The sequence below is a fragment of the Salminus brasiliensis genome, chromosome 18, assembly GCF_030463535.1.
Source record: "Salminus brasiliensis chromosome 18, fSalBra1.hap2, whole genome shotgun sequence".
Lineage (NCBI taxonomy): Eukaryota > Metazoa > Chordata > Actinopteri > Characiformes > Bryconidae > Salminus > Salminus brasiliensis.
Window position 1 is genome coordinate 33,919,571 of NC_132895.1, and position 10,652 is coordinate 33,930,222.

Consider the following 10,652-nt stretch of genomic DNA (forward strand, 5'->3'; position numbering starts at 1 on the left):
ATCTCTTCTCTTTGGCAACTTCTTTCTGCTGGGCTGGTTTGGCGCATCCATCTGTGCGCATGCGCACTGTCTGCTCTCCGTGGCTGCGATTTGACTTTTGATTGATTTAACCGAACCGATTCCTTTGAACCGTTTATTTCTCGAGCGTGCGTTTGGAGGCACAGTGATTAAAGTCCCTCCGATTCTGCTGAGTCAAACTAGCTCCAGTAGTTCACACCCAGCTTAACACACAGACAGGAAGCCGCAGAGGAGCACAGTTACTGTACTTAGATCAATAACTCAAGTTTATCTGTGGATAAAATGATATATTGTGGAATAATATTTATTAGAACCGTTTAGTGAATCGATTCATCCAGCCTGTGGAAAAGAATCAGTCTAAAAGATTCGCTCAGTGGTTGGTGTCGCTGGTGTGGAGCCCGCTCTTTGTGCTAGCAGCGTCCCGCGGCTCTGAGTCCATCCCCGGCTCTCTTCTCTGGTTAATCAGCGTTTAGATCCACGGTCGGCTTTAATTATGGCAGATCCAAGGATACGGCAGATAAAAATCAAAACTGGGGTTGTTAAACGGTAAGTGGATGAATGACCAGCGTTATCAGAAACGTCAGTGTGGGTTAGCCTTCGTGCTAATTCTCCCGCGCAAGGCCGGTGCTACACCGTGCTGTGAGGGGGCACCGCCCCGGAGTGGGGACGTGCTGATGCGGCAGCGCTCGAAATCTTGTCCGGTGCTTTGTCTACATAGCATAGCATGTCTTGGTGGCTGGGCGTATTTACCGAACCCCGCTGCTGTTCTTCTTACTTTCTGAGGAAAACCCAGTGAATTATGAGCAATGCTAATTAAGCACGGTCTTTATAAAACCGTAAAACCTAAATTACGGCTTCCTGCGCGGTAGAGTCGGCTAGGCTAAGCTAGGCTAGGCTAAGCTAAGCTAAGCTAGCGTGGAGCTGATTCACAGTCAGGGTTGCCAGGTTGGTGCGGTCGATTCCCCCAACACGGCTAAAAACGGCCTAATATCGAAGTGCGGTTAATTATTTTCTTTAAACATGTGTTAATTATTTTAAGTCTTAAGAATTTTATGAATAATCTAATTAACAAGCAATAAAAGTAGTAACAACTCGTGCATAATAAGTGTGAAACCCCTCAATCTGGCAACACCGTTCCCATGCACCGCATTACCTGTGTAGAGGAACAGTGTTAAAACATAAAGCAGAAACAGCCTGAAATTAATAAATCAGTTTATACACTTATAAACATCTTAGATATGATTAATAACAAAACCTCAGTTCTCATCTCCTCAGATTCTGCTGCTTAAACAAGCTGGATGCCCCCAGTATAACACCTGCACAGGGAGCCCCATAATATCTATTATATTATGATTACTGTGTTGATTTCAGCAGATGTGTTTAATGATGTGCTTTCTGGGGCTAAATTGTTAACCAGATCATTTAGACAGTCTGTAGACTAGATTTGATGGATAACGTGCACTGTATTGAACAACCTGAAACCCTGTGAAGTACTGTGAGGATTATTAGGGTCTTCCGTGAAGGGGTCCTGACCTAGCTGTGAAGCCCTGGTGTCTCACACTAGCTCTCAAACCTGGCGGACCTCATACCTCATCCGCTGTGGTCAGGCCCGGGCTCGCTGAGTCACCCTCAGGCTGGGATGATGCGACTCGATTGATTTCCGGGGCTGATTGAGAGAGAGAGAGAGAGAGAGAGAGGACCGGCGCGGACCGGCACAGTCCTACAGGTGTAGAGCCATCGTGGATATTTGAGCTCCCCTTTATCCACCCCGTACTCCACATACTCCAGCCCTAGGTAGCACTGGGACGCGCCCCTTTGTTTGTCGATCAGTTGTTTACATGCCTTTCCACAGGTTTCTGGAGCCAGTATTTGGAGATTTGGCCGGTTCTGTAGCCCTGGCTCGGCTTGTCCGGGCGGTCCCGTGTCCTAGAAATCCAAGCCACCCCCTCCGGACTGCTCTGCTCCAAATACCCTGTCGATGTCCCACTTGCAGCTGCGGTACAGAGCCAGCTGACCGCAGAGCACAGCCGTAACCCGGGCCTTGGGTTTGTGACCGTGTGAGTACACGGTAGAGGCCAGCGCTGTGCCTCACTGACCCGTCTAAGGGTTCCGGTGAGAGCTCAGGTTGTCGGCCTTCGCGGCGTTCTCGCTGCAGTGACGTGACTCCCGTGGGCATTTGCACCCTCCAGAGAAGTCTGTCTCACAGCAGGGCTTTCGCGCTGACGGTGGAACCGACCGGGACGGTTTGCGGAGCTTGTAAAGGCGCTGCTCTCAGGGCAGGTTCAGTCCAGTGGAAATGGTTCCGCTGTAAGGAACAGCAGTGTTGTTCATGGGTCAGACTGTAGACCTTTTTTTTATTTTTTGTGTCGTCAAAAACTTATAACTTGTTTTAAAAAAATAATAATAATAAAATAATGATTATTTTATTATCAATTGTCACAATTAAACTGAATCACATTGGCTTCGATCTCACAGCAGCAGGTGAAGTGGCCCAAATCTGCTTTTTTTAGGATGTAGAAGTCATGAAAGCATGGGTTCCGATCTGCCTGTATAATAATTATTATTTTTATTTGTTTTTTTTTTCTTCTCGCATAAATTAATCTGTTTAATTTAGAGTGTTAAAAAAATGATGGCTTTAATGTTCTAGCATAAAAATGGAAAAATAAACAATAAGTAAATAAATAAATACATTAAATAAATGTCATTTAAGACGCATTCCGAGTCGCCTTGCCATGTATTGGATATGGATCAGGTTTCAATACCTCATATTTAATCATATTTATTTGTTTTTGTTTTTTGTTTGTTTGTTTTCTTTCATCTCCCCTCCCCTCTCGCTCGGTGTGGTGGAGGTAGCGTGCAGGTGTTCATCTGTTCAAGCTAAACTCTGTTTAATTCAGCATGTTAAAAATGACGCCATTAAGATGCTAAATAGTTTTTTAATGGAAAAATAAAAGTAAAATAAATAAATAAATAAATAAATAAATGTTGTTTAGGTCGGAAGTTGAGTTGGAGGTAAAAGTCGCGTAAATTCTGAGTCATACCAAGGCGTGTTGCCATGTATTGGGTATGGGTCAGGTTTCAGTACCTCATATGAAAGTGGCCCACATCAGAGCTGCGAATGCCAGACGACGTATGACGGAAAGGGTTTGGGCCACTTTCTCCTTTCTTGCCTTGACAGGAAAATCAATCAATCAATCAATCAATTATTTGATTCACAGAATCATATTTTCACATTTCTCTCTCTTTCTACCCTCCGCCTCTGTTTAGCTCTCTGAGGGACCCCAGCAGTGTGTACTGCATGCAGGGTTGGGTTGCAGCCCCCCCCCTTCGAAAAAAAAAAAAACACCAAAAAGTTATAAGTTTATGAGGGTTCGATTGATCGTTTTGTGCGAATCAGCTTCCAGAACGTGTCTGGCCCGTTTCCAAGCGTGCGGCCCGGTGCCACCAGATGTCAGGGGGGCGGCCCGAGCGCGATCCAGAAGCCCGGCTCTGTGAAGTGTGCTTCCTGCTCTCTGTTCTCTCCGAGCAGCCGCCATCGATCAGACCAGGACTGAACCAGCTGCTGTTCTCAGCTCTAGCTGCTATAGATTTCCCTCAGCCTGACCGTTAACACACACACACACACACACACACTCTCTCACACACACACACACACACACACACACTCACGTGAGCAGCTCCTCCTCAGCTGCGGGTCACGTTATTGATTTTGTCCACCTTTGGCTGCCGTATTGCTGAATTGCATTTCTTAATTTGTCAGGAGCGTGAGCTGCAGGCAGGCTGATGGGCTCGCTCTCGAACCGTGCACGTTTTCCCCAGCTCTCTCTCTCTCTCTTTCTCGCTCGCTCGCTCGCTCGCTCGCTCTCTGTGCATGTGTTCGAGCTTCTCTCGCTAACGGCTGAATTGGTTCTGTTTAATTCAGCGTGTTAAAGTGGACGCTATTAATACACTGATGTAAATATTTTCACTGTGGGTTTGGTTATTCAGCTATGTGCCGATACGCCGGTTATATGGCCTATATGTTGGGGCCCCCTAATCAATTTCTTACCCCAGATTTCTAACAGTGGACGATCGTAACCGCTACATCACAAGCGGCAATCACAGGGGCCCAAGCACCTCACACTACAGCTGGGCGATATGAAAACATTTTATATCACTTTATTTAAATACTTTATTATTTTTTATGATATTTGTAGCAGTGTTTTGTCGTGTAGAGAAACCAACAGCGTAAAAACAAAAAATATCTGTTCGAGTATTCTCACGTACTGAGCACCGTGAAGACGCCCAGCGCTAACTAGCACCATTCTAGAGGGATCAGAGCGCGAAAGGTGGACAGCGTTTTTAGACTGGCCTTATTTGTTTTGTCTTATTAAATCTCTTTAATATTAATATCTTTAATAAGATCTTCAGGCAACACTTTAAATTATGTATAAAATATATAAAGCATGCTCATTTTATATCATTACATTTTTTTGTATGTGTGTGTGTCTGTCCACCCTGCAGGTGCTGCAGCCGACCCCGGCCCGTAGACGGCCAGTCTTTTAAGTCGGGACAGGATTAAAAAGCCCCCCCCCCCCCCCCCCCGCCTCCCTTCCTCCCTCACATTTTCTTTCTCTCCCCTCTTTCACCTTCGCGACGCTCATGTATTTTTATTTATTTATTTATTTTTGCGATAGACTGAGTCTCTGTGTGTGTGTGTGTGTGTGCGTGTGTGTTGTGATGCGATCCAGCCGCCCGTTTCAGGCCTAGCTCAGCGGATGCCCTTAATAAAATGACAACAGCAATTTGCTTTTGTCACCGGGTGCTGCCGGGGTGCTCGGCGCCTCAAAAATACAGTATTAGAGGGGAGCGAATGTGTGTGTCGCCTCTAATTCTTTTCTCTATTTTCCAGAGAGATGCTTTTTCCATTACGCTGAGGGGAAACCGTGCTGGCAGCCCCATTTAAAAGCCCCCCGGCCCCACCCCTGTTATTTCACCCGGGCAGAAATAAGAAATTAACATCAGCGTGGCGCGGTTTCATTAGCCTGTCCTTCAGCTCTACCCGAATTATTCAGCACCTTTCGCCTTCGCCAGCCTCCCCCCAACGTCCGTCCGTCCGTCCATCCATCAGTCTCTACACACACATACAGAATGTGCCCCACCCTCGGACACCAGCTTACCTGAGCATATGCTGAGCGTTGCAGCCGTGTGTGTGTGTTGAGGAGACGAGGGCTGTAAGATAAAAAAAAAAAAAGCCTAATTGATGTAAAATATGAGTGAGGGTTGCAGCCGGATCTGCAATACCACGCGCTGTCTGGAGTGTGTCTGATTAATGAGGAAGATCCTCACACACACACACACACACACACACACGAGTGACTTTATGAAAAATGAATTCTGTGACGCCATGTCATCCGGACAAGCGGCGACGGCAGCGGCGGCGGGCAGACGGAAAAAGACTATTAGCCTGAATCATTATCAATAGTGATATTTTCAAACTCCATTACGACCATCAGCGCCCAAATTTACTCAGTGCGTTTAGTTCATTTGGGCGTAATTGATAAATAATCAAAATTTATCAATGTTCCCGCGGCCCGTTTTCAGTAACAATCAAGGAAAAGTGGCCCATTTGCCACCTGACTTAGTCCAAATTAGGGGCTAAATTGATGATCAATTAATCCGACAAGGGGCAGTACAGTGAGAGAGTGTGTGTGTGTCAGATAAATGGAGTTAAGAGACAGATTAGCGTAGCGATCAGGAAGTAACTGAAGCGCTGCTGCTCGCTCTCTCTTTCTGTGTGTGTGTGTGTGTGTGTGTGTGTGTGTGTGAGCGGTCCGTGTGCCACTGCTGCTAACAAGCATGTAGCTGTGATTGACGTCCACAACAGACCCAGACAAACGACAGGGACGGACGGTTTAATTCGCTATGTGGACAAAAGTATTGGGACGCCCCTTCTGAAGAAGGTATTCATTAAAGTGCTTTCACACACACAGCTTGTCTAGTCCGTGTAGAGAAGAAGAGCTGCCAATAGAATAGGACTCTCTGCAGCAGATCAACACTGATGAAGCTGTTGGTACCAGGCGTGGGCTATAGAGGGGGTGTTCTCTGGAATGATGATGGTGCTCCATCAAAAGCTGAATGCAGTCAAATCCTCACAGCAATGCTCCTGCTCCAGAATCCAGTAGAAAGTCGTCTTCTCTGGACAGTAGAGACAGTTACTCCTACAGACGCAGGATCAGCTCTTTTCCTGCACTTGTTTTCAGAAGAAGCAGTGAATGAGCAGGTGTCCCAATACTTTTGTCCGTGTAATTAGCACCACTCACGGTTGTTGAACGGTAGTTTAGAAAGCCGTTTCTACACGCCGCTCTGTTCAACATGAACGTTTTGTCCAGAGAGTTGAACTCCAACCCCGGACGTGGTCCCAGCTCTGCTGGCTCTGCTGGGGCTCTCGGAGGAAGTGTGCGCCGGAAGAATCGGCGGCCCTGGTGAAGCGTGAGCTCACTCTGATGGTGTGTATGTTTCAGGCTGGCTAAAGAGGAGGTGCTGTACATGAAGGAGGCCAAGCAGCAGGAGGAGAAGATTGAGCAGCTGAAAGCAGAGGCGGGAGACGAGTATCTCATCAAGAAACAGGTCTGTGACCCCTCTCACAAACATCAGGTCGGGGAGCTCTGTCTACACCTGCTCACTTCCTGTGACCGGGGCTGGACTGGGTAGACAGAGCAGTCTCCGCTCAGTCAGACTGAAGTCTGATCACCGTGTGGAACTGAGTATGCACAGTCACTCTGCGCACAGCAATTACTGGAGCTGGAGGGGCATTCGGCTGTGCCGGGAGGGGCGTTCGGCTGTTGAATGTGTCCTTGAGGGGTGGATGCGTTTCGTTTTCCATGTGGGGAAACTCACAGCAGACTGCTGGAATATCTAATATGTAAATCAGGCTGTATTAATGTAAATGTTGATTATTCAGCATCTCTGTCTTGTTTACTCCAGTGTTTTGTGTTTTATTATTAATTTTTTAAAATTATTTTATTGCACCGCTGCCCACCATGGAGTGTGCGAGTGCTGCTCATTTAGACCCTCACGAGTTTACTGCCCCCCCCCCCCCAATTAAAAAAAAAAAAAAATATATATATATATATATATATATATATATAATTTAAAAATATATATATACACACATATATGCACACACACTTATACTGCAGGTATCTCCAATTGGCTGTGGTGAATGTAAAGAGATCTCAACAATAATAATAGTAGTAATAATAATAGTTAAAATTATGATTTATTATTATTAATAATAATAATATTAAGCATTAAAGTGTGTTGTTTCTCTCGCTCGCTCGCTCGCTCGCTCGCTCGCTCTGTGTCTAATCCCACATCTGGCGTGGATGTGGAGAAGGCTGTGCTGTGATGTGTGTGTCTGATAACGTTACCCGAGACGTCCTCGCGCCAGAGGGGGGCGATTCTATGCCTGTGTGTCCATGCTCTGCTCTGGTGTGTGTCCTATTTTTATGTATGTGTGTGATACGTTTAAGTGTGTGTCTGTGTGTGTGTGTGTGTGTGTGCACGCTCTGACAGGTCGATAAGCCAATACAATGCTCACTCCACACCGAGAGCAGCTCTGGGGATGTAACCCTCACACACGTCTCCTTTTGTATTTGATGGGTTGTGCGTGCACACACACACACACACACAAAGAAGGTGGTAGCTGGTTCATGCAGTGTTTCTCCCGGACTGGGATCTGCTCCTGCCAGGTTGTCAGGTGGTTCTTTTCAAAACCCACCTCTGAATTCTGCCCGATGTATTATTTGTATTTTTAATGTTCATGTAAATTAATGTCGTGTGTGTGTGTGTGTGTGTGAACAGATGGAGGTGCTGCAGGAGTCCAGAATGATGATTCCTGACTGTCATCGCCGTTTATCCATTGCTCATGCTGACCTGCAGCAACTGCTGGTAAGAACACACACACACACTCTCTCTCTCAGCATCTCACATTGCACATTGTCTCCTGTATTTAATACACACACACACACACACACACACAGTGAGATTTCTAAGGCATTTTTAGAAATCTGTGGGTGTGAAAAAAACACAGCGTGTCTACTCTGCGCCAGATGGACCAAGGTGCTCCTGCTGGTCTTGTTAAGTGTGTGAAAACACACACTTTCAGCGTCTGATTAGGAATGTTTAGATCCTTCAGGGCTGTAATTACATACTCCCATTACTTCTGCTACACACATCACTGGTGGGCGTAGAGCAAGCGAGGGTGGGTGGTTGGTCTGCATACAATCAGTTCTCCTTTCCGTTCTGAGGTTTGGGCTCTCGCCAGCTTATTCTGAAACACACACACACACACACACACATACACGCACACACTTGCGCGCTTCAGAAGACCTGTGAATAAAGCGAGTCAGTCAGTCTGTGGGACAGGTAGGACTGTCTGTGTCTCTCTGTGACTTCCTCTTTCTTGACATGCAGAGGAAGCGAAGGATGGGAGACGAGCAGGCTCCGCTAATTACAGGCTGTGTGTGTGTGTGTGTGTGTGTGGGGGGGGGGGGTGTTGGAGTTGGGACGAGGAGGGGGGGGGGGGGGTGCAGAACAAAGCTCAGGTGCATTTATTTATTCATTCAGTGAATTAATTAAATAAATAAAAAGCTCATACTCTGGTGTCTACGTAGCAGAGGGATGCACCCATGCAGGAATTCTGAGCCCACTGACACCAATCAGCCAATCGCGGGGCAGCTGTGCAGTGCATGACCTCATGCAGATACGGTAGAGCAGCTGCAGGCCAACCTTTGTAGAGCTGCTGATCTGCTGGGATTTTCAGCACAGTGGTCTCGAGCGTTGACTAGGGTTCTAGACTGGGTGGAGCTCACAGAAAGGCTACAGCAACTCAGACTCCAGCCTCGAGGACGTTGGGTTCCTCGTCTGTCAGCCAAGAACAGAAAGCTGAGGCTGCAGTGGCTCGGCTCCGGCTCGGCAGCAGAAGACTGGTGAAGCTGGGTTTCTGGGCTTCGTTAATCTGATGGCATCTGAGGCGGCCTTTTTTAAAAAAAAAAAGAAAAAGCACAATTTTAATCATCAGCCGCTCGGGTTTGAGTGACGGCGTGTTGTGAGCGCGAGCGTGACATATGTGCTGATAGTGGGATGTTGACGTATGCAGGCTTTCGCTCGTGTTCCTGCACTCATTTAATTGCTTACACCCACCAGTTCTGAAGAGTGACGGGGAATCTGGCCTCCCGCACTGCAGCAGCGAAGTGGCTGAGCCGGGAAAATGACACGCGTCAACCTGCAGCCGCCCCTTCTGATCTGAAGCAGCTCTAAACGAGGATGAGGAGGGTGATTAAACACCAGTCTGGAAGGAGCGGGGAGGCAAAGCCAGCCGTGCTCAGCGGCGGGAACGGTCTTCGGTACGAAGCCCCGGCATCCAGCAATGCGTTCGACAGACTGGAGAAAATCCGGTCCTCGTTTTAACGCCGCTCGTATCGTTGTTCGCCCAACCCGCACCACCCGTTCATTTTTACGGCCCAGTCGGGGCTCGGATACCGTTTCCGAAAAAGGTGAGAGTGTGTGTACGTGAATCGGCGGTCGGCAATCACTGGGGCCCAAGCACCGAGTGCGGTTGTGGAGTAACGAACTGATCACTAGTCCACAGTTCACCAAAGTTAAGCTTAAGGTCGAATGCCGTGAAGTCAATGCCCCTCAAAAACCTTCTATCTCCAGATCAGCATCTTCACGTTAACAGGAAACACCTTCTGATCTTCTAGAGATCAGAGACCAGATTTCAGAGCATTTCTATTGGTCCGTTCATTGTGTGAGACTCAGACAGAGTCACGTTCTGGAGAAACGAGGTTTTGAATCTGCCTCAGATGATCAGAACCCGGTTGGAGAGGATTGTTCTGGAGGGGTCCGTCTCACTTAAACCTCGGACGTGTAGTCTGGTCCGCTCTAGATGGTTAAAGTGAGGAGCTCTCGGAGTGTCTGTCCTCAGACCCCTCTGAGGGTCTTCTGATGTCTGTATCACTGAGATCAGTCTGAGTCCCAGACGTCTCTCAGACGAGCTGTGTCTGATGTTCAGGTCTGACTGGCAGTGCTTTGTGTTGCAGGAGACGGAGGAGGAACTGGCAGAAACAGAGGAATACAAGGAGGCCAGAAGCATTTTAGACTCTGTCAAGCTGGAAGGATGATGTAAACACACACACACACACACACACACACACACACACAGTACCTGCACATTCTCTCTCACACACACTCGCACAGTCCCAAGTGTCCATTCCATTTGTCAGGACTTGTTAAGAAATGTCAATGCAAGCAGATGTCTGTTCCTCCCTCTCTCTCTCTCTGTCTCTCTCTCTCTCTCTCTGTCTCTCTCTCTCTCTGTCTCTCTCTCTCTGTCTCTCTCTCTCTGTCTCTCTCTCTCTCTCTCTCTCTCTGTCTCTCTCTCTCTCTCTCTCTCTCTCTCTCTCTCTCTGTCTCTCTGTCTCTCTGTCTCTCTCTCTCTCTCTGTCTCTCTCTCTGTCTCTCTCTCTCTCTCTCTCTCTCTCTCTCTCTCTATTTATTTTTAACTTGCGGGTTGACGTGCCACCTGATCCTCCACGTTCTCCCAGTGTTCAGCTTCACACCGAGCATCAAATAAACTTCCTTTCGTACTA

The 10,652-nt window shown here is 47.5% G+C and overlaps 1 protein-coding gene across 1 annotated transcript; it reads left to right on the forward strand.

Annotated features, from left to right (window-relative positions):
- The first annotated feature begins 355 nt into the window (after nucleotides 1–355).
- On the forward strand, nucleotides 356–10,652 carry tbca (tubulin cofactor a). Its single transcript, XM_072661770.1, has 4 exons — nucleotides 356–564; nucleotides 6,522–6,627; nucleotides 7,864–7,950; nucleotides 10,104–10,652. Exons 1-4 carry the CDS (start codon nucleotides 512–514, stop codon nucleotides 10,182–10,184), a joined length of 327 nt encoding a protein of 108 aa, XP_072517871.1. The 5' UTR covers nucleotides 356–511; the 3' UTR covers nucleotides 10,185–10,652.